Source organism: Corvus kubaryi, unplaced genomic scaffold, assembly GCF_017639235.1.
Source record: "Corvus kubaryi isolate FWS band 111438036 unplaced genomic scaffold, C.kubaryi_AGA036_p1.0 133, whole genome shotgun sequence".
NCBI lineage: Eukaryota > Metazoa > Chordata > Aves > Passeriformes > Corvidae > Corvus > Corvus kubaryi.
Window position 1 is genome coordinate 36,626,315 of NW_024580667.1, and position 24,096 is coordinate 36,650,410.

At 38.2% G+C, this 24,096-nt stretch overlaps 1 protein-coding gene across 2 annotated transcripts in view; it reads left to right on the forward strand.

The window, feature by feature from the left end:
* ABCC4 (ATP binding cassette subfamily C member 4) overlaps positions 1–24,096 on the forward strand; it is a 146,366-nt gene that overhangs the window by 77,067 nt on the left and 45,203 nt on the right. For both annotated transcript variants that reach the window (XM_042043721.1, XM_042043712.1), the window contains exons 20-22: positions 3,165–3,244; positions 20,958–21,108; positions 21,746–21,865. In XM_042043721.1, coding sequence (XP_041899655.1) covers positions 3,165–3,244; positions 20,958–21,108; positions 21,746–21,865 — 351 coding nt within the window. The remainder of the gene's footprint in view (positions 1–3,164; positions 3,245–20,957; positions 21,109–21,745; positions 21,866–24,096) is intronic.

Consider the following 24,096-nt stretch of genomic DNA (forward strand, 5'->3'; position numbering starts at 1 on the left):
CCTCATGTACTTGTAGACATCCTTACAAATGAAGCAATTGCTTTGGATGCAATGCTGTAATGGCTATGGGGCATCTTGTGGATATTTCCAAAGCATAACACTTCGGCTTGGAGGTGCATTGCTGTCCCTGCTGTATGGTGAAGGAACTTACTTGCTTTAGTGGGTTACTGTAGCTTCCTTTTGTGTAGGATGTGCTGTATGAGATGCCAGTTCAGTTACATCCGTGTGAACAGGATCTGAAATACATCTCCAGGCTTGTATTTTCTCTTCTACTTTGCATGCATGCATGCCTGTGAGGTAATAGAATGGAAAAACAGCAATGACAAAAAGAAGGCTAAGGCTTGTAGGTTTGTCTCTTGCCTTTAGCTGTAGAAAAGCATTAATGGTCACTGGATAAACAGTACAGGAGGGAGTTACAGACCTCCTAGCAATAAGCAAAGGATTTTCCTGGTCTTAATGACTTCAGGTGTCATTTTCCAGAATTTCTGTGTGAAAACACTAAATAGACTAATTTTTCAGTAATTTGAAAATTCAAAAAAAATGAAGTGCTGCTACCAGAGATTCACTTAAATGTTTATTTGGGAAGTAGCTGATTCATGTTGCCACTGTTTAATTGTATTAGGTGGACTGTGAAAGGTTCCAGTTTTCAAGGTTTGTCATTTTCATATGCCATTTCTTTTGCTCACTCAAATTTTAGTCAATGTCATTTTACAGAATTACTGTATTTACATTTTAAAGAGGATTAGGCAGATTAAAAGATGTTTTCATGTTTTATTGATAACATCAGATTGATTTCCACTTTCCTAGTGGCAGCTCACGGAGCTGTCAAAACAGAGGCTGTAGAAACATTGTTATACTTAACAGTTTCATAAGGCAGTTGCAAAAAAATACAGTTTTGGCAATCAATTAGCAGCGTGATTACCTGTGGGAACTGGAGCAGTTGGTGGCAACATGGAAGAGACAGTGAAACCAGGGGTTGCTGGGGACAGCCTAGGTGAGCTAAGTTTTCTTTCATGACCACATTGCTCAAAGAACTTCACTGGAAGAGGAGGAGAGCATTGCCACAGTCACTCTTAATGTGCAGGCATTGCTTGATTCCTGGAGGTGCCAGCACTGGGCTGACCTTGCTGTGGCCATGGAAAAGTAGCCAGCCTGAGTGACCTTGCTGCCTCCTGCCAGTGTCACATGGGGATGGCCTTTGCGCAGTGGCTTCTTATGTAAATCTGAAATCACTACAAATAAAACTTATTTGGGTTAAAAGACAAAGGGCGATAACAGGCTGAATTAAGGTGGGGTTTGCTCACTATGGGAATAATCCTTTGCCCTTGTGTACAGCTTGTCTTTGCTGGGTCTCTGTCATGAGTTAGCTTTTCATGGTGGGGCTTAGCACTGTCACCTCTCCTTGCTGTGCTCCTTGCTCTGTAAAATAAAGTGAAGTCACTCAGAAGACAAGTGACAAAGCTGTGAACAGATTTCTAATGCCCTGAGCCCAGTCTGCTATTCACACCTAGTTTCCTTTATCTGCCCTTCCTGGACACGCTGCTGAGGAAAGCCCTATTAACAGGAAGCATTTAACCTCTTTGAATGATTTTCTTTTTGCTAGTGAAGTCTTGGTTCATTTGAAAATAACCTAGGATGTGATATTTAAGGATATTAAGAAGCCTTAGCTTCAGCATGTATGCAGCATGTGCTTGATCATTCTTTGACCAGTCTCCATGTAAGAAAACCATGGAAAACAGAAAGTTTAAAAAAAAATTGCCTTGGACTTCCTTCTGATGTATCTACCCAAATACAAGTGAAAGGGAACATGCCCACGTGCTACTCCCAGTAACAAAAGAGATTTTTCTGAGTCTTGTGCTGTTGTATACCCTTCCTCTCTGTGGGCAAAGCCTAAAACCAGGATGAATTCTGCTGTTGGCTGCCTTAAGTAACTGCCTTGGGTAGTTAAACAACTGCAGAACAAGCTCTTTGCAACCAGTATCTCTCTTCGGAATCACGTCCCAGATCTGAGGAGAGGCTGTTTTCTGTATTGTTTGGTGTGGAACAGAAATTCCCTTAAAAAGGAAATGAATTAAAAAGAGCTGTAAGCAGAAGACTAGCATGGTAGTTGCTACAGAAGTTTACTTCAGTATCTCTTATCTCTAAAATACGTCTCCAGTGCACTCTGTGGAAACTTTAAACTTAACTGCTTTCAGTTTAATGAGCTCCTTTGAAAAGAAAAAAAAAAGTCTTTTGTTGCCAGTGCGCTTAATATGTTTGTACCAGTTAAAAGTATAATTGAGTCAAGATATATGCAGATAAAAAAGCATTGTGAATACATGTATGGGCACCACACACCTTAGAAATGGCCAAATCCCCACCCCTGGTTTCATTTCTTTCCTGGTGAGTAGAGATACTGATGAATAGAGAAAGATACTAATCCACTTATGGGTGGCAGTGCTGTGACTTTAATTATTAAAGAAGTCTTGATATAACTTATTTTTTTCACTCAAGTAGAACTTGGGAAAATAGAGAAATGCAAATGCTTCACTGACAGCAGATTAAAAATAGTTTTGTTAGCTTTAATAACGATCAGTATTGTCTAGGTTTTGAATAAGTACAAATGTAAGACTGCATGAATGCAAATCTGTCTCAGATTTTATTTTAGAAACACTTGCAATTTGATTCCATGTATAATGTTGAGGGGTGAGAACAGAAATGCTGAAAAAGATCAGTTAGATCAACTATGATCTATCTGAGACATGCATGCACTAGTGAGTTTCAGTCAAGGATAGGAGCAGATTCTGGCTGTTGTTGCTTGATGAAACTTGCATTAAGTTGTCTGAACTATAAACCTTTACCTGCACATGTTGAGCATATAAAGCATATGTGTTTCACATGTTAAATTTTGTTGAAATATTATCTTCAACCCATTTGAATTTTTTTCCAGCTGTTTAAGTACAGGTTTTATATTTGGGTAGAAGGCATTTGTAAAAAACTATTCTTCTTCAAAATATATTGCAGTGGTTGCAGAAGATTCCCCTCGTGGGGTTTCCAAAATTGTCTTTTTATTTTTAGAGTCCAGCTGTTTCCTTTTAATTGTTTTTGATATGGTAAAACATGGTTCTTTTCAGGAATTATATTTACTTTCCTTTTGTTTTTTCTTCTCAACCCTGTTTCTATAGGAAGAATCTTAAATCGTTTCTCCAAAGATATTGGCCACTTGGATGATTTGCTTCCACTGACGTTCTTGGACTTTGTGCAGGTAATTCAGTTGCTTCTGTCAAAGACTTGTGCACTGCATTCTGCATTTAGATTCCTGTATGCTTTGCTGAAGATCAGCTATTTGTCACAGATGTAGCTGAGTTGAATGAAAGTACTTGTTTGTGAAAGAAAGGTGTGGTTGAAATTTAACGTGTCAGTAAAAAGCTAACATGAGTAATAACTGGCAGGTAGGAGTGGCTATACACAGCTTGCTATTATGTCAAGATTTCAGCTCATAGTAGCTACATGCTTGGTAAATTGCTCCTGATTTGCCTCCAAGCAATCTGGCAAGCTTATTGCTGTTATAAGAAATATGTCCATAGTAAAGAAACAATCAGCTCACATGAAAAGATAGCACAGATTAACCTAATTACATGTCTACTTCCACAAAGAATCAAATGCTTACCACACCATTTCAGATTAAAATAGGTGTGGCTATTTACAAAGAAAAGATTAGTAGTAATAGGGTGAATATAATAACCTTAATAGGAACAAGTGAAATAAATTGCTGCAGAAAAGAAAGATGGACAAAGCATTGAGATTTTGATGATGATGAAATGATAAGGGATTATATATGACATCAAGGTAATTTTTCTGTTGCAGTTGCTATTAATCTTTCTCTTAAAAAATTGCAGGAGGATAAATCTGAAAAAAAAAAGATTGTGCTGTATGAAAATAACATGAATCACAAAATACAGAGAATTGTTGAGGCTAGATAAAGAAAGACTTAGTGGATTATCTGGATCCACTTAGTGGATCACACCTGTCATGCTGAAGTCAGAAATGTTTCTTAAGGTGCTATTGCTAGCTTCTCTTCGTCTCTTAAAGATAACTTATTCAGGATCTAAACCTTGTTTTGACTTATTTAAAAATAAACCGAAGACATTTCAGGTTGAGCAGTTTAATTGTGTTGTTCTCGGTGAACTCTTGAAAATAGGAAAAGAAATGATTCCAAGAAGAGAAAACACCTATTAAGATAAAGTCTTTTTTGTAGTTTACTGAAGTAGCTGAAATTGTGGTGTGTGCTTTGTTTTTCAAATTTTACAGTGCCACTTTAAAGTGTCATTTTGGGGAAGAAAGGAACGTGGTGTATTTTACCCAATTACAGCAATTGAGGGGTTTTTTGTGAGTTAGGGAATTGCTTACAGTGAACATTAGGATTTTTAATTCATGGTTATTTAATTTAATTGAATTTAAATTCTTCTTGAAAGTGCAGTGTAGTTTTTCTATAAAAACAATTCATGTTTGTACAGATTCCAAGTCTTCTTCAGTCTCGTTAACTGTCTTATTAGACAAAATACCTTACTTTATTTCAGCTCTCTCGAGACTATACATATGTGCCTTTCTTTTTGACTGGAAGTTCAGTTTGTCCTGCAGTCCTTATCCTCTTTTCTTACCATGTGGTTTGCATCCACAAAGTCAAACCCCTCTCTCCTGCACGGTGCGCTTGTCCATTGGACCAGAGGGGTTTGTATGTGCGTAAGTGTGTCTCCTTTACAGCAGACTGCACTGTGTGTGTTCTTACTATGTACTGCTCATGGCTAGAGCATCCTCTGGGTCCTGTGATCCTGAGATAAAATGATTAACCATTTTCCTTAGTTCTGCGCATTTAAAATAATGTGAGGGCTGTGTTGCAAGATGACTTGCATGGTGGTTTTATAGCAAGAAACTGAGTGGGTGTTTTGCATGCCCTGGCATGTGGTTTAAAGGCATGTGGGGTTGTCTGAGGATGCAAAGTTTGCTGGGAAAATGTTACAGAAGTCTGCAAATGCAGAGGGAGCCAAAATTGGTGTGATCTTGTCCATACTTCCTTTTGGGAGCAGACCCTGAAACAAACTGTCTTGAGAATTGCACTGTCTTACTTTTGATGGAACAAACCGATCTGCTTCAAAAGAAAGCTGAGGAAGTGTCTACCCATGCATGGCACATGGTACAGAGGACTGAATGATCTACCAGCAGGTTGGAAAACCTAGTTATTGACCAGTGTATAGATCCTTTAGGCAGTGTGTGCTTTCCGAAGCTAAACTGGTCTGGAACGAAAGAGTGAAGGCTGCTTCTCTAGATGTGATTGTTTTCTTCTTTCAAGCAGTTTCCTACTGTGAACCACATTTGGTAAACATCTCCCTTCATCTTGATTAATTTATGCATTTCTTTTAAATTGGCTATTGAATTATTTGTCAAAATCTGAAGTTTGTTTTTTAAGTGAAAAGTTTTTGCTCTCCAAAAAAACAAAGTAGATTTTACAAGTCCAGGACACTATTAAAAAGACACTGTGTTTCAAGGCTTTCCTGCTCTGTTTTGCATCAGAAAAGAAAATTTAGGATCTTACTGTTGATTAGTAATGTACTACTATCCGTAAGAAAAAAATACTTCCTACTTGGCAGGTTTTCTAAAACTTACTCTTCTTGATCGGCAGGCTTCTTGCTTAGGGGATGCTTTTGAAATTCAAGAGCAAAGATACATTAATTTCTGATGAAGCGTGGATTTTTACAAAGGATAACTGTTATCAATTATGATAGAGATCTTTTGTCACTTGTTTTGTTTGCAGGTGTCTTTTATAACACTTCTTATAATCCCTTCAGGAAGAAATATTTTCTCCTTTCTAAAAACAGTATTAGCTGGATATAAAAGCTCTGATCCCAGCCATTATTGTTGATTCTTTGAGAGACATTTCCCAACATTCATTGTTTAAATGGTTGTCAGGAGGAATCAAGTGAAACTTAATAAACAATGCAGTAACTGGTTCATCTTACTTTGTGTGTAGAAGCTTTTCTTGAGTGGATTTGCATTGAAGAAGTGGTCGTTTTTCAGAGTTATTGCTAGGATCATTGTGAAGCATCCCACCCTTTTACTGTATTGGCAAGTGGGTGTGTCATTTCAGCACAAATAAACACAATGTGACGGGACACCCAAAAACTACAGTATGAGCCAATTTAAATACCGATAAATAAATAATTAAATGCAATCTACTAGTTTTAAGAGATTTGGAATTATATTGAATACAGATTTCTAAGCAATGCTAAAAATTGATAATATTCTTTTTGGAGTACCTAATAAGATTTATACACTGCACTACAGCCATAATGAGCATTATTAGTCTAGACAGCTGTACTGGATGAAAATTAATTCCTTGAACAGAAGGAGTTTAATTTTTTACATCTTCTGTTGAGTTAAGGAGAATAAAGACTCTCTTCAAGACAGTGGATAGTCACTGTACACTTTCTTGTTAAAGCAAAAATAAAAGGTATGTGGCAAGCACAAAAATGCATCATGAACCTTGTGTATTCTTTTGAAAATGTGGTTAGATTTGTTTTGCAATACCTCCCAAAGTAGCAACTCTCACTGCATTTAAAGTTTTCTGCCATCTTCTCATTCTTTGGTTTGAAGTGCACCAAAATAAAACACACCTGTCTTGAGAGACTCAAGGCAAGAGAAGCAATCCTCACTAGAAGGCAGTAATTTTTTTCTTCTTATGAATTTCAACAGCATACGAGATATCTCATGTTAGTGCAATTGAGTGTGTTTTGTGGAAATTACTGCTGTATCCACAAGGTTTATGAATTAAAAATAAGTCTCTTTTATGAGAACATATTTATGGCTATGTTTGACTGCATGGCTGGAACAGAACTCTGTGGGTAGATGTGAAGTAGAAAAATTGAGAGGAAACCAAAGATTAAGTTAGGCATTTCAGCTAAGATATCTTTAATTGTACATTTAGAGTCCAGTTTGAAGCTCATTAAAGTAAAAAAATAAACTTTAAAATCTGCAGTCTAAGCCTGGGTCTTATCTTCTGTAATGAATTCTGGCTGACCATAAGGTTCCATACCAGCTCTCCTACAAACATAAAATAGAAAGCAATCCTTTGTTTGCTATGACACCCGTTACTTCTACCAAATATGGTATTAAATTTGTTTGTAAAATCAGGTAGTAATCAATGTCTGTAGGTTGGTTGAGATAGTTGAAAAGCTGAATGAACTTGTTTGGTGAAGATGGTGGAGTTTTGGCAAGTTTTTTTGTGAGCTCACATATTTTTAATTATTGTTAGCCTCTTTAGCCTCAGTTCTGCATCTCGCTTTCTTAACCGGAGTTATGTGGTTTTGGCAGCTCTTTTCCAACTAAATTATAGTCTCCTCAGGTAAAGGACAACTTGTGTGAAGGCCATTATAGTGCTTTAAAACTTTCCTAAGAGGATTTAAACATATACTTTATTTAGATATAAGCGTCCTGCCTTAACCTCTGTGGGATTATAAGGTTCTGTTGATATGGACTTCACTGGTAGCTGCAGGGTCTGTAGTTTAAACTCATAGACTCACAGAATGCTTTGGGTTGGAAAGGACCTTAAAGACCATCTAGTTCCAAACCCCTTGCCAGGGGCAGGGACACCTTCCAGTACACAGGTTACTCAAAGCCTCATCCAACCTGGCCTTGAACACTTCCAAGGATGGGGCATCCACAACTTCTCTGGGCAGTGTTTAACTCAATGCAGCACTAATAAAACACAGTGCACTAATTGGGGAAAAAGCCAAGAAATAGAATAAAATAATTTAATGAGGGGGTATTAGGAATTAAGAATCCAATATATTTAATAGTGGTTTATGCATATTAGCCCAGATATTCCTAAGTGGCCAGCATTTTGGATGCTGTATTTTTGAGAGCTCATCAAAGGCTTCTTTTTTAGTACCTGAATCATATTCTGACTGAGATAGATCTGCAGAGGCTTAATATCTTTAAACTCTGGTTTCAGACTATGCTGGATGAGTACCAAAACTGATAAACTACTGCTTGGAAATTGTGTCTATAAACTGATTGAGTACATAGGACGGTGAAATATATTTCAGGTTTCCTTTTGGTTTTGTAAATTATTCTGGTAAATTTTAAAGGGATGGTTTTCTCTGTAGTTTCTTGCTCTTGTAATTCTTCAGTGATCTTATTACTTGTTAACAGAGTTGATTTTCTGCTTTAGTTTCTAGTGAATTTGAGTAATTAATGTGATGGCCGCTTCATTTTGATTTCTTACCCTACATTAGATTGAGGGGAGGGGTAAAAAAAATCATGATCTGTTTTGTTTCTGGAGAACACTGTGAACATGTGAACTATCTGCAGCTGCCCTTGAAAAAGGGCAGTGATTTATTGAGGAAAACTGAATTGCAAAACCTTTTTCCTCCCCAAAATCAACAGCTTGACTGAGTTTAAATAACTGACTTTTCATATCCTTTCATCACACACAAAGACCTAATCCTGAGACTACTTGAGCCACCAATGTAGGCTGTGGCTGAGACCACCACTGAATGTGCCATTCCCTTCTCACTACACACAAAACACATTGACTGCAGCTTTATGAAGTGAAAATACTGAAGAAAAGGAAAATGTGAAGGAGGTGTCCACAGTCATTTCTTAAAAAAAAAAAAAGAGAAAGGGGAAAAAAAAGCTGCTGCATCTGGATATTAGGAACAAAAAGTGCCTCAGACTGGAATAATAGCTCGGGTCACTTGCTTTCGTATGTGCACAAGAGTGGAACTGCCGTTCCTTGTTTCAGTACCACTGACCCCTGCATTTTATTGTGTGAGGATGTCAGGGAAAGTGTGTAGAAGGAATTCCAGGATCTTTAGTTTAACAATGACGTTGTTATTTTGTGCGTTCGCGTGAGAGGTGGGATTCCTGAGGAGCTTGTTGTACTGTTTTTTCCAGCTTAGCTGAGTTTAGTCTGTATGTGAGTTTTAAGAGGTATTTTTATTCATTAGAGAATAATTCTTTCTGTGTGTTTGCATGTGCGTATTCAAAATATGATCACAAGTATATTGTAAGAAAATAACCAGTAGTGGGATCTGTGTTAAATGTCAGCATACTCTGTTGAGCCTGGTACATAGAGCAGACCTGTGGCTTGGATACCTTGAATACTTTTTGGTTTCCCTTCTGCTGAATCATGGTAGTTTTGCTGTGCTGAGGTTTAAATGAAAAATAAATAAATTAAAGAAACACGAAATAGTTGCCTGGTAACACTTGACTACTGAAACTTTACAGGACTTTTTCTTGCTATACCTTCCCAAGACACATATTACAGTGCATCTGGCTAGTGCATAATGAAAGACCAGTTAAAAACTAAAGAAAAATAATAGGGATATATATGTTTTCATTGGTAATTTTTGAGCTCTAATTTCAGAAAAGGTTAAAATGAGCATGGCAATAAAATCCTGACTTTCGCTGTGGTCATGTGGTATTTGCATGTACTCTCAGTTTTGGTTTTTTTTTAAAATACCCCCCCCCCGTGTTGTTAAAAACAAACAAGCAAACAAATAAAAGGGGTGGGAGGTAGTGGAGGAAGAGGAGGCTTGGGTTGCATTTGTGTCTCCAAGACCAGCATACAAAAGCTGTGAGTTTAGCACAGACACTTGTCTAAATAATGCAGTTTTTTATTGACCTTTTCTTCCTCTGTCCTTGAATAACTTGATTGTTAAATCTCAGTAGCCAGTTAAGCTTGTTGATGGTGACCAGCAGTGGGAGATAATCTATGCCACAGCTATTGCTGTTCTTTATTTTGTACCTGTCATCACATTCCTTTGAATGGAAAGGTGAGTATCTTGCATCATACAGACTGCGTATTTAAATACTCAGATTGGTGGTGTATGTACAGGATAAAGTGTGTAAAGTCTGGAGTCACTGCTAATGGGTAGATTCCTGTTTATATAAGGACCTCGGTTTTCTAGGGAAGGCTAAGTGTCTGTTCTCACTATAGTGGCTACCCAGCCTAAGCCTTTCCCTCACCCCTTTTACTTTTTTTTAATTTGTTTTTTTCTATTTATGTTCATTTGTAGAATTTTTATAACAGGTGTGCATGCCATTCTCTACACATGAGTATCAAGGCAGCAGAGATCACTACTGTAACAAAACTAATGTGTGCAGGAACATAATAGAACTACTTTAATATTTTAGGGTGTTTATTTACTTGGTATTAATAAAATTTGAAGATGCAACCCTTTATCTAACATGGGAAAGGAAGTAAAATAATACTGAAAGTGTGGTGTCATTACCTTCTTGTCATCCTGCCTCCTTTACTGCTTTTCTTGTTTTTCTTAACTCTATTTCCTTTTAGTTTTTGCAGTTCTCCATTTATGTGGCAAAAGCAGATGATAGTTTTGTACTGGGCTCCTTTCATTTTCTCACTGAAATGTGGAATACAGGTGGTTTGAATATAATGCTCTGAAAAACAAAGCTAGTTTTCAATTAGTGGAATTCTGTCTTCTCTGTTTCTTTTTCTAGAGCTTATGAGATTTGTGAGGTGCAGTCCTTACCTTAATTTCTCTAACATTTGAGCAGATTGAGGTTAAATGGTAGTTGTTCTTGCAGTATTTTGATAGTTGGAACCTCTAAATATGGTCAGGTTTAAATCACCTCTTCTCCAAATGGGCTTCTCTGTTTTCTTTATCAGATTACTTTCCATCTATTTTCAGGTAATAGGAAGCAGGACAGTTGTATTGAAGTCCAGTGATGTACCCCCTCTTCTGTGTGGTTTGGAAATTTCCCCTCTTTGGTTAAGGTGGAATTTGTAAAAGTTCCAGAAAGAGATTCTGTTCATTTGGGGCTGTTCATATCTGTTGGAAGGTATTTTCTCGTTTGCTTTTCTTAGTGTGAAAGAGGACAAAGAAATGCTCTGTAAGTGTATTTATGCATGTAAGCGAACTTACATTCTGTAGTTTTCTTCTTTTCTTTTTGGTCTTTCTTTGCGTATATACTACTGCTGCTTTTAGTGCCGGAGTGGGAATTTTTGTTATTATTGTTTATAGGTATTTCCCTGACTTTTTAAGCATTATTGGCAACCTATCGTGTCTCTGTCTCAAACTGGTTTTAAAATTAGTTTTAAGACTTCTGCAAATCATTAACATTTCTAACACTACACAGTAGCTAGAAATATGTTAATTCTGCTGTCAGTCATAGAGTGTAACAATCCTGTTCCAAATGGTGATAAGTACAAATCTTCTAGATTGCCTTAAACTACTGATACACTATAGATAGGACAATGTCTGCTTACAAACAAATTAGGATTTCACTGTTCGGCAAAAGGATTGGAGATTTCACTTTTGATTCAAGAAGGAAGGAGAAACTTGGAGGTAATTTGAATTACTAAGCCATGTAGCTGACGTGTGTGTGTGTGTAAAATTATTATGCATATTTATGCCCAAAACAAACATGTGGGACAAGGAATTATCCTTAGGAAAAATAAAGGCTGCATCTCACAGAAATGTGCTGCCAGGGTTATGTGTGCATCTGCACAATGTAAGAGCTTTTCTCTTGCTGAAGCTGATACTGTGGGTACTTGGTGAACTCTGCAGATGATTTGAAAACTCCAGATGAGTTTGTGCGTCAAAAGGTAGAGGAGATTGCAGTGTGGGCAGCTCTATCCAACAAAAGATGAGAGTTCAGGTGGTAACTGAATGTCGTATGTCTTTTTGTTACATCTTTGTATTCCATCTACATTACAGGAATTTTTGTATTGTTTAAAAAAATTGATTCATTTAGATTGTACTCCTGAAATACAAAAATCTGTCTATTTAGAAAGGCTCTTTCAAGGGCTTAATAATATCTATTCCTGCACAGTGGAAGAATAGGATGCTGAGCGATTTAATTTTCTTCCACAATCACATCCCTAAATATTTTTCTTAATTGTTTTTGAAGTCAGTCTAATGTTTAAGTAAGCAGACCTCTCTTGCTGTGAAAGTCACTCATATGCTAAAATAAAGGGTTTAGACCTTCTTATAAAACTGCTGGGTGTGGTACTTGATTCAGTTGTCCACCCTTCTGTCAAGTACAACATAACACTTAGAAAAATATTTTTTCAGTTTTCTCACTAATAGATAGTCTGGATTTTGGGATCAGACCTGGTATCAGTTACTTACTTCAATACATATGCCTTTATTGATGGTTTGTGCTAAAGCTTCTGAAAAGTCTTCCTGATGGTTTGCTGCATATTTGTAACCCATAAAGAATGAGCACACACTTACGACAGTAAATAATGTTTATTCTCTGCCAAGGAATTTTCTCTTTACTCACTGGGTTCTGGACATGCACAGAACAGCTGAACTGGGTGAAACCTGCTGGTGGGGGAGTGAGGCTGGTGCTGGTTAGTTTAAATATGGTTGCTGAAAGTATCAGACCACTGTTAAGCTTTGTGGCACTGAGTGATCTCTAGACATCATGTAGTACTGAAAAATTATGAGTCAGGAGTTTAGTTTGAATAGGAGAGTCTTTTATAGCCCTATCAAAGTGGTAAAGCTCTGGGGATGTTAAGGGAAAAAAATACCAGGGACAGGTTAGAAAGCATTTTTTGCATATCTGCTGTGAAAGAGTGTGACCAGAAGGAAACAGAAGGCAGTTTTATTTCTTAGGATAGCTGATGTTGTATTCCTTAATATTTTTCATAGTTTTCATTTAACTGGGGCAGAGAGGCTGTGTTGGTGGTGTTTACAGAAATATGAGTAGTTTTTTATTCCACCAAAAAAAAAAATACATGAGCAGTGTATTTTTAAATAGCAAGAACAACAATAAAATGCTTAAAAGCTTGTAGTTGCTGTAAGCCTGAAGAGCTACTGAGGAATTGATACTCTCTTTAACAGAAGAGCCCACAGTTTGAATGTAGCACAAAGCTTTTAAAAGTTGTTGAAAGACCCAGAATTGACTTCTGGTGAAAGTTAGACTTGGCTGAGCAGAAAAGGTCATGCAGTTGAAAACAAGGTACTCTTGAGGAGGGTGCACAGCTGCTCTGGCATTATGGCCACGAGAGACAAGAGACTTGAGGCAGGAAAGTACAGGGCTCAAAGACAGAGTTTGCAAAGCTCTGATACATGGGGCAGCAGCATTTCTGGTAAGCACAATTTTGTTAAACATTTTAAAGAACTGCAAAAAAATGTGCACAGCATGGGTGAAAAGGTGATAACATCATCATTAGCTCAGAGGAATTCCTCACAGGAAGAATGGGCAGTATTTCAGCAAGTAAATTAATGGACTTGACCATAAGAACGTGAACTAATGCCATGCAGGATCACAGCAGTGATCTGTCTAGGTCAGTGGTTTTTCTCTAGCAGTGGCAAAAGGGGATGCAATTTGTGGAGGGCATGAGCTACTTTCTGTGATCCTTTCCCTGTTTAGTACCCCAGCACTCACAGTTTTGTACTGGGGATATCAAAACTTTTCCCAGCCTAACTTTTCTCAGTCCTTTTATGATCCATTTTTTGAATCATTTTGTATTGGCCGGTAAGATCTGCCTCCTGCATCCTAATAGCCTGAAAACAGTGAGATATTTGTTGATTTTTTTTTTTTGTTCTTATTCTATGTATATGTTCTCCATAATTATCACTGAAATAAAATCTGCTGTCAAAAGGAGATAAAACTGAGACAAGTATCAGTGAATCAGCCTCTGCTGGTAAAGTTCTAAGCATACGAATAAAGAACAAAGTGGGAAATACACCACTTGTAGCAGTACTAAGGAGAAAAATACCCATTGTTGAATCAAATGTTTTGATTTCATAAGGCTCTGTGCTCAGTGGGGCTATCTTGGCCTTATGGAGCTGGGGGAAAATTATGGAAATGACTTCTAAGAGGTAGGAGGGGAGCAGAAACTGTCGAGCCATTTTTTTTTTTCCCTTTAAAAATATCAGTTATTTGACAGTAAGGATTGATAGAGGAGATACAAAAATGCATTGTTCTGGGAATCTTGAAGCAAGTGCAACAGCCAACAAAGCGACCACATTTGGCAATGGTGGTGGATATTGGAGGCACAATCCTTCTAAATTAATATGAAGGAAAAGGGATGCTTTCTGCTATATGAGGAGTAACTCTGGGAATATTGGGTGATGTCAGACATTTTTCTGTAGTGTTTCAGGCAGGTTCTGGCAAGAGCTGTCAAGAAAGCAAAGCATGTGTGTGTGCATGTTCTACACTCGCTGATTAATGCTGTTTCCTCAAGCTACCATGTAAAGTTGTGCTCGGCATCCGAGGTGTTCCACAAGAAAATGAAACATATTTTTCATGGTACAAAGACCACTGTAGTTTATGTGAATAGTTCTTGTGTGTGCACCTTTTTTTCCCTTGGGAAAAGAACAGTGTAAGAATATAGCCAGGGACTATTCACCGGAGAAGTGACAAACAGCACTGAACAGCAAAACATATTAACTCTTTATATTATTCATACAGGGAGATCACAGTTATAACTAACTCCCCATAACTTCAGGAAGAACTCTCACTTTTCTATAGATCCTCATTGCGAAGTTGTGACTTGCTGCCCAAATCACTGAGAACACTTGTGTGCAGATGTGCTCAGGGGGCACAAGGCACAATAAACGAGGAGCACTTCAAAGATCCTACTCAAGATTTTACTGCTTATAGATACAAAAATATATTGTCCATAGCCATTTACAAGAATGGCTGTTGGCACTGTCATTTTGTGTGTGACAGCATTGGTTTCCATGTACAGTGGGTATGAACAGGAGCTGTATGCCTAAGCAGAGGCCATACCTTTGGCTCTGATAAAAGCTTGTTTTTCCATTAAAAAAACCTGTATTAGCTGGAAGTAACTTACTACCGTGGCCGAAGAGCCCTGGCAACAAACTTCTTACGTGAGTGAAGATAGTGTATTATTAGAAGGAAGATAACCTCTAAATGTTGTAGGAATGTAGCGTGGAGTTTTAAAAGATGAGTATTTTAAGTGTCTGTCAGAATCACCAAGTCCAGAGCTTGGTTATGTGTCTCTTTCTAAAGCGTCATATCTGGAAGTCTCAGACAACATACGGACTATGATTTTTGGAAACTGCTGTTACCATCAAATTCTGCATGAGGCAGTTAAACCTCCTGGCCCAGGGTGCCCAGAGAGCCTATTTCTATCCCTTCTTGTAGGGTAAGAGATTACTGATGATAGGATGCTGTTTGAATATGAGAGTGGTGGCAGTGCCAATGTATTAACACCCTTTTTATGGTAAGGTCACTTGTTCAAGAACAATTGCACACAGTTTGCCATGACCTCAAACAAATATTAAGGCTTCTCACTTAATGACAAAATGCATGCCAAGTCAAATGAATGAGCATGTTGGTGGCACAGAAACATTTGCCCCGAGGAGCTCAGTATATGCTTGTTCACTTGGAAAAACAGCAATCCAGAAAGACTGTCTTGTAGAGGTGAGAACAAATAGGAGGTGCTTAGCATTAAGGATGTGACTGGAAATCTTGAATACACTTCCGTGGTCTATCTGGAAGATGTATTCAGCCCATTTGCAGTGACATACTGATTTAGTTAGGTAACCTCTTGTCAACTAATTGCAAATAGCAGGATTCAGAGAAGAAGAGAGCATCTTGCAGAAGATAAGATGAACTTGGTATTTTTGAAGCTTTTAGAGCTGGCAGTATTTAGTTCTTACTTTCTTCTTTCAATTTATCTGAAAATACAATTTTCATTTCTTCTCCAGCTGTGCCTTTTTTTCCCCTTTCAGTGCATTGATTGTCTTGGTCTTTAAATTCCAAATTTTCTCATGGATGCACATTTTCCTGAAGCTGAATTAACACCAATTGAGAGCTGTCATTCCTGTCAAAGATTGCTGTCCTTGGTTGCTTCAGAAAAGGATACTCTCTGAGATGCCTTTTAAATATTGTATGTCCCGCGTGTTCTCCTGTACTCATAAGTCTTCGCTGCATTTTTGCTGAAGACAAATGTGTTCCTGACAGTTCGATGCAATAGTATAAACAACCATATGTATGTATTTTTAACCAGTTCCAAAAGAAAGCCAGTAAATTTTATTTAAAAAGTAGTTTGAAGACAAGACTACTCACCTGAACTCAGCTACTTTAAATGAGTAAAATTAAGTAGAATCATTTAGGTGGTATTTTCTCTTTGGATGTTTCCTGTGGCTTGTTGTAATAAAGTGGAGAAAATGCAGAAAATCTGCACTGTGGTTCTGGGTGGAGCTGGCCTGAGTCAAGTGTTTATCACTCTGATCTTCTCATTGCAATGTCGTCTTCCCAGGGAAACTTGTCTTCTGGTGTCCCAATGTAACCAGCCACCTGTGCAGTTTTTCTTTAACAGAGCTGCAGGTCAGTCAATCCAAACAGTCTGGTTTAAAAAAAAAAAAGCATTCAAGGATAAAGAAAATGTCAGAACTGGATTAGGGATTGATTGTGTGTGCAGTTTCTTGGCAGAGTCAACAAGGAAATAATTTCAGTCAGGGGTAGGGGAGAAGGAGGAGGAAGGATGATGCCAAACAAGTATGAACAGAGTGGGGTTTTGTAGTTTCTTGACCCGGCTTTACTTCAGACAGCACAGCCTGAGAGTGCCCTAAGTTAATGCAGTGAAGGTTCAAATTGAAATTGAGGCCATGTGCCTTTGCTATTATTAAATTAGTATGGCTTTGTGGCAGTTCCATGGGCTAATATAATCCTTGGGAGTGTATATTGGGGTCCAGGGAGTAGCATTTAGGAATTGGGGCTGAGTAGGTGTATTTGGCTTCTGCTTAAGTATTGGTAAAACCGGTCCTGGAACACTGCAGTTCTTGCATGGGATTTGACTGTAGATTCAGTCATCAAAATTTAAGCTTGATGGGCTTTAGATGCTTACTTTGCTGTAGTCAGAGGGCATCAAGTAAATACAGTTGGTGGATTGTAGAGAAGTATTCAACCACAGGGTCATTAGGGATACACTTAAAGGTTAGATGAAGTTACCATCCTTGGACATGTTTAAAAGATGCGTAGATGTGGTGCTTAAGGACATGGTCTTGTGGTGGACCTGGCTGCATTAACAGTTGGATTCTATGACCTTAGAGGTCTTTCCCAATCTAAACATTTAACTATTTATTAATTTATTCTAATTTAACTATTGTATTCATCACTTTTTAAGCTTCTAAACTAGGACAGGAGTTTCACTATGGGCCACATCTAGACTCCTACAATCAGGTTTCCAAGTCTCAAATCCCATCCCCTGGGCTCCTCTCATTGATTAGAGATCCTACCAGGTCAGCAACTGCAGGTCCAGAATAGTGTGGTTCCTATGGTAGTAGGTCCTATTGCATGTTTTTCAGTTCTGTGGTTGTGGTACAGAAATACCTGTTATTCCTAGATCAAGACCTGTTTGAGATAGAAACTCCAGGATATCACTCTCAGCACCTGTAAGAATTATGGATATGTAGGTCATCAGATGATGAAGAGAAAGCACGTTTCACAAGTGATCAGAGCATTCATTTCCCCAGAGGGTTATAGTTGGGTATGCCTGCTGCAGTAAAAGAGGAGATTTTTAAGGAAAAAAAAGCCACAATAAATGGAGTGACTGACCAAAGCATGGGGGAAATCTCTCAGGACTCTTGTAAGCAAGAGGATAACTCCAACAGAAACAACATGTGCTTTTATGTACTCTAGGGATAGACTGTGTGCAGGCTTGTGTGTGGGAGATTGATCTTTCTCCAGGGAAACTGAAGCAAGTTTGAAGGTGAACGCTGGAAGCAATGGTATTTCCCTGAAACTATCCAGGTCCTTTTGGTCTTGGTAGCCAGTGCATCTGTTGTCTTTTGTGCAAGGTGGCCTTGTTTCTAATGCTGTGCAAATAGCTGTAAAATGTAATTCATCAGCTCCTGTGTTTTTGTTTTGGTTGCTTGTCTTCTTTTTTTTTTGGTTTGATTGTTATTTTCTGCACAGTCATTACATTTTGAATGCTAAAATTAAGAAATACAGTAAAAGATGCTGGGTTTGTAGGCCATATTCCTTTTAGGTAGGAAAATCTTAAACTTTTGATGCAACTTTCCATTGTAAGCTGGTTCTTCAATGAGAAGTCCAGATACCCAGTCCTGAGCCTTTCTTGCTGTTTGTCTCCAGAGAGGAGAGACACCAGACTACTCGTGCTATCATTATTGTCAGCCTGCTGATTATCTTGGGTCCTGCAGCTTGCACACAGTGAATCTGGTAGAAGTCGGGGCAGTCTCCAGCTGCAAAGGTTGGTTGTCTCTTGTGAAATTCAGGAGCTAGAACCTTTGCCTTACCTCATGCAGTGACTACATGATTACAGTCTGCAAATGGTTGTGTCTGGCTTTCAGACTACTTCATTAAGAGTTAATTTATATGCAAGTTTGGTTTTCAAAAAAAAACAACACACATGACTGATCCACCCTATCATAAATTTTTATAATGATAAGGTGGTGCAGGCTCATCTAAAATTCCTTCCAAAGGCGGTGTCAGATTTTTACTTTAGTCATCCTAACCATCTTTTCCTTCCCTGTATTTCTGCCGTAGCAAGGCTTTGTTTACATGAGCTGGATCTTAATAGTTTTACTCCCACTCCCACCCCCACTGGCAGTTTGCAACATATTCTAGATTATCATCACTAAAACTTCAGTTTGGCTTCTTTTCTTTTTTATTAAGAAGCATTTGTTTTCCTCAGAATTTTTTTTCCGTGAAGCAGCTCTCCTCAACATTTGGCTTCAGATTTGCAGCTGATGTTACGAGGAGACTGTGTACTTCAGAAACAGCTTTTTTGTGGCTGTCTAGGAAGTGACGGAGGGAGAAGGCAGCAGGTGTATAAAGAGATTCAGGAGCGAGTTTGGAGCAGGAAGGAAGGAACGGACTTCAGTCTCCGCTGATAAGGATGGAGGTGAGGGAACCTTTAGCCAGCATGTCATTTATACCAAGCTGGCAGGCTTGGCAGAGATAATGAGCATTACTGAGGCAAGTGAAGATCTAGACAGGAGAAAATTTGTAGGAGGTCAGGAATCTTTATTCCCTTTCTCCTCACCCCATGATAAAAAGGAAATATGTTTACAGGGTTCTAAAGAATGCCAGAGAAGTGGAAGGTAGAGAAGGGCTGATGGCAGTGCTGGTGAGGAGCCAGGGTGCTTTGTTTTGCTTTGTGCTGACATAGCCATGTGCTTAATTGATCCAGGTGGAACACCGTGCACTCTCATTGCCACCTTACCTCCTCCTGATGAAATCTAGGTAAAATGTTTGCCATCTGCTGTGTGTATCTAGAAGGTCAAGCAACATGATGCTGTCAACACCTTAACCCACAGATGAGCAGTGTAGTGATAATGCTTCAGAGCTCCTTTCCCGTGCCTACCTTACAGCAATTTTCCTTAAGAGAGTTATGAGACCCTAAAATGTGCTTTCAGGATCTATGAGATGCTGGGCTATTATACTGATAAATCTTCTTTTATGAGCTAAGACCTCTAAGGCTAGAGCTGACTCATGCAGTCTAAGGTGTGTGGGTTTGCTCTTTGGTCAGGTCAAATTAGGGTAAAGTCAGAGAAGCCTGAAGAAGAAAAAAAAGGCAAATTTAGGGGTAAAGGTTCTGCTTGGTTTTGGCCTTAGTGGGCTACCAGAAGTGCAACAGGAAATGCAGTGTTTAATCGACACTTCCACTGAAAGTGTTTGAAAACACAGATAGCTCTCTGATATCTATCTTAGCTGATGTGTTGCTTATGTGTGTACTGAGTTGGAAAATTCAAAGGGTGGAAGCATTTTTGCTGTAAGACATGCATTTCTGGCACCCAGTGGTCACTTATGCATTTTTGGAATCTAAAAATCAGGCAGCCACAAAATTTAGCTGGAATCCACTTCTGTGTTGTATGTGATGACGAAGAAGGTGGCTGCTCTGCAGTCCATAAAATGAAAAATTTTTAGAAAATGTTGTCATTTCTAATGATTTTGTTAATGAGAATAATACAGGAATTTAGTCTTGAGCTAGGATTTCAGTTGTGTGGTTTTTGTACAGTATGGGTTTATTTTTATATGGGTTGGGGTTTTCCCCCTTTTTAAGGAGCAAATGGGCACACCCTAATTACAGTATACCAGGACTCCTGCCATACGCTCATTCATGCACAGCTGGGTTCTGAAAGAAGTTTGCGTGCAGATGATGGTTTTGACTGTGTATTCAAACTGAAAGTTTGATGAAAGATGTGGAGGGATCTGAAGGAAATGGAGGATTAAATTCAGAAAGTTGAGCCAGGATCCTCTGTCTTAAGCAACAGAGTTTATCTGTTATATCTCGTTATATCTAGTTTTCTAAGAGTAAAGTCAGATTTACCTCAGCTGTTACATCAAACTCCAGTAAACCTGGTAACACCAGCCTTTTATGACACTTCTTGCAGTGTGTAGCATTTTCTTCTTATTTGTAGCATTTCACAATGCAATCCTTTGAGAAGAGAAAGCCCACTTTGTCCTATCCTGGGTTTCGTTCTAAATGGGACAGTGTTGTGTTTAGGAAAACATTGCAAGCCTGTGTTGAAAGTCTCTCTTCCAACTGTCAAGTCTTTCAACTCAATTTGAAAGCCAGTTTTTCACCAGTTTCTTTTTAGCAGGAGTGAAAAAACATATCCTTGACTCCCCACATAGCTAGAGTCCATTAAAGATTAGTTGTTTATTACATTGATCATCTATTACTTTGTGACAGCAGTCACAAAATAGTCTACAAAGCAAGACACTAATGTTCAGTCAACCAGCTTTGTAAAGACATTTCTTAAAGAACAAATAATGTGGAAGAAAACCATAAACTGCAAAAATAGTCAATTTAGGTATACTGTAAATTTTCCAAGTTGCTTAAAAATAGATGTTGCTCATATGTTATGCAATGCATCCGCTCTTAAATGTGGTAGTTATGTTTAAATATTTATGTGTTTCAATAATGTTAAATAGTTTTATACTTGTTCTAAATTAAATTCTTCTGGCAAAGAGTTTTTTATTTTGTTTCTATTGTGCTCCAGACTCTCCTACAGATTTTTGGTGTGGTGGCTGTGGCTGTGGCAGTGATTCCTTGGATACTCATCCCCTTAATTCCACTATTTATTCTTTTCATTTTTCTTCGACGATATTTCTTAGACACTTCAAGAGATATTAAACGTCTAGAATCCACAAGTATGTAGTTTGGCGGGACTTAATGTTAGTTTGAACCCTGCTTATTATTATGTGAAATGCTAGTATTTTATAGACAGTCCATCAAAGATTTTTTTTTCTTTTGCTATGCAAATAACTTCCTTATTGCCTTGGTTCTAAACTAGTGAATTACATGCTTCACTCCTGTTTTGCATGATGATTAACCTAGGGTATGTCAGTTTAACTATCTGTAAATAAAGCTAGTTAAGAACATGCTAAGCTGCTGGTCTTTGGGACCTTGCATGCATATATTAATGGTATTTCTGACCTTATCTGACTCTTGTGCCTGACTTTAGCTTGACTATGATATGGAATATTAAGCATTATGAATAACAAACATGGGTGCCTAATGTCATTAATAAAGCTCAAAGAATTTCTTCAGTGACAGCTATTGTTAAAAATGTAAGACATTTTTCTGTAAATTAATCTGCCTGGCTGTCTGACTGATTCTAATTGAGGAAGAGGACATTAGTTAAAGATATTGCATTTTTATTCTAAAAAGATGCAGTAGAGTAGTTTGTATGGTTAAATATAAAGTAGTAGGATTAAAGATTAGTGTGGTACAAAAAGAATTAGATGTTGTACTTCAGCTATTGTTAACTCTCATTTCTCTTTGTAGCTCGAAGTCCAGTGTTCTCCCACTTGTCGTCATCCCTCCAGGGGCTTTGGACTATTCGGGCTTTGAAAGCAGAGGAAAGATTTCAAAAATTATTTGATGCACACCAAGACCTCCACTCAGGTTTGTGATGAATTGATGTGAAAAATCAAATACTTTGCACAGTAGGAGGGAAATATCTTATCCCCTCAGTGACATGTGCATATAATGTGCACTAAAATCAGTAGGAGCTGTGCATTTGTCTCTTTAGGGTAAAATTTCTGTATTAGAACAAAAACATTATCTGTCTAGATTTAGAGAATTTACTTTGGGCTGTAGTATAATTTAGAATACCCATGCATATGTTTTAACAATGTGTAAGATAAACATTTGAAAGTATGCCCGATAAGAATAAGAATAATTTTTAACATTTTCCTCGATTCCATCTTTAAGAAAAGGAGGGGGGGGATGCAGAGAGAGATGTGGGGGAAGCAAGCTATATTATGAAGCATTTGATACTAAGTAGTGTGCTAGGAATGGGCAGATAATATAAATAATCTTGGAAGTTTCATAAATTAACTTTATTTTTTACTTTGAGTAGCTTTCAGGGCTTAAATCTAGTATATGGAATTATCATTGGAAGTTATAAAATACTGGTATTCTGCAAGAATAAGTAATACAATTCAGGTTTGCACTGTGATTCTTTAACTTCTGTTAATTAAATGTTCTTTACTACTGTGTTTTTCAAGATACAGCAGAATGCAAGTTTTCAGTTCTGTGTTTGTTAAGAGTGTGAACTTCCTCTGTTGTAAGACATACAAGTGTATTTGATGGCTGTTTTGTAATTTATAGATTTACAAGGTTTCAGACCAGACCAGTGCTCCTTTCTGAAGTACAGTTAATCACAGGTTGTAGCATCATGCACACTGACCTTGTTGAGCCCAGTGACTTGTGACTGGTGTAGTTTATCTTCCAGGGAGGCACCTCTAGCTTTGAATTTCCCATTTCTTAATATTTTAGAGTTGCTAGTTATCTGACTAGATCAGTGTTACAGTAGCTCATAGCGAGGGAGAACAAAGTTGTGTTTTAGCTTTATATTAAAAGACATCTTTAGTCAATAAACTGTGTATAGAAGTTTCACTATACAAAGAGGACTGTGACATTTAAAAGAAACATTTTTCTATATTTTAAGGTTAGATCTAGGAAACATAAAAACTCTTTCATTTTTCAGTCAGTTTGGTGCATCTCCCTAACAAAACTGTCAATAATACCCCTCCTAGGCAGATCAGAAACCTGTTTTTGAGGTCAAGCTTCAGTACTTGTAGTCACACTCTTCTCCATACCTACACACTTCATTTTGGTGTCTTTCCCACCAGAGTCTTTGGGGTACACCAGCTGGCTTAAAGTGTGTGTGGGTTTTGGTCCTCATAGGGAATATGTGCCTGGACAGCAAAGGAGGGCAACTTGTTAGCCCACACTGGGAATACATCATCCAGTTTTGGACCCCCAGATCTGGGAAACATTCTAACAAACTGGATTGAACTCCGTGGAGGAGCCACTAAGATAGTCAGGGTATTAACAGAAGAGATTTCCTTGTGTGGGGAGGTAACTGGGCTTGTTCAGCTCACAGAAGAGGCAGCATGCAGAGAATTCAATACTGGCCTTCCAGTGTCTGCACGGATGTTGCTGTGAATGCAGGCTCCTCACCACAGTACACAGCGGTCGGAGCAACCACATGGGTGTAAGTTGTAACAAGAGAGGTTTAACCTGAATTAAAGGAAAAACTATTTCACTGTGAGCACAGTCAAGCAGAGGCAAAGATTGCCCAGAGATGCAGGCTTCATCTGTGTTGATTTTCAAGACTCAGACTGCATAAAGCATGGAGCAACATGGTCTGACCTCCAGGCTGACTGTGCTTGAGCCAGAGGCTGAACTAGAGATTTCCTAAAGTTGTTTTCACCCAGGATAGTTCTTTGATAGTAAATGCGAGCAAGCAGTAGCTGATGTAAGAGAATACCTTTCATACCAGCTCACAAAGTTGGACTCCTGGGATTTTAAGTCTCCTGAAGAGTTTTAAATTCTTTCCTGCATTACAGAAGGCTCTCCCAACCAGCAGTGGTTTTGTTGAGCACTTTTAGCTGGAGTAGTATCTTCCTCTCTATTTAGGCCTGAGCCTAGGTCTCAGGACACTTGCTTTGAACCCCTTTGAGCGATGCCTGTGAATGGAGCATTAAGTAAATTTTAGATAAAAAGCATCTAAAAGGCATGCTGAGATTTGACCAAACCCAAGTTTCCTTTCTGCCAGTGCCCATCTCTATAGGCAAGCCCATGAGTCATCAGACCATGATGAGTCTTTGTTAGTTCCTGTGACTGTC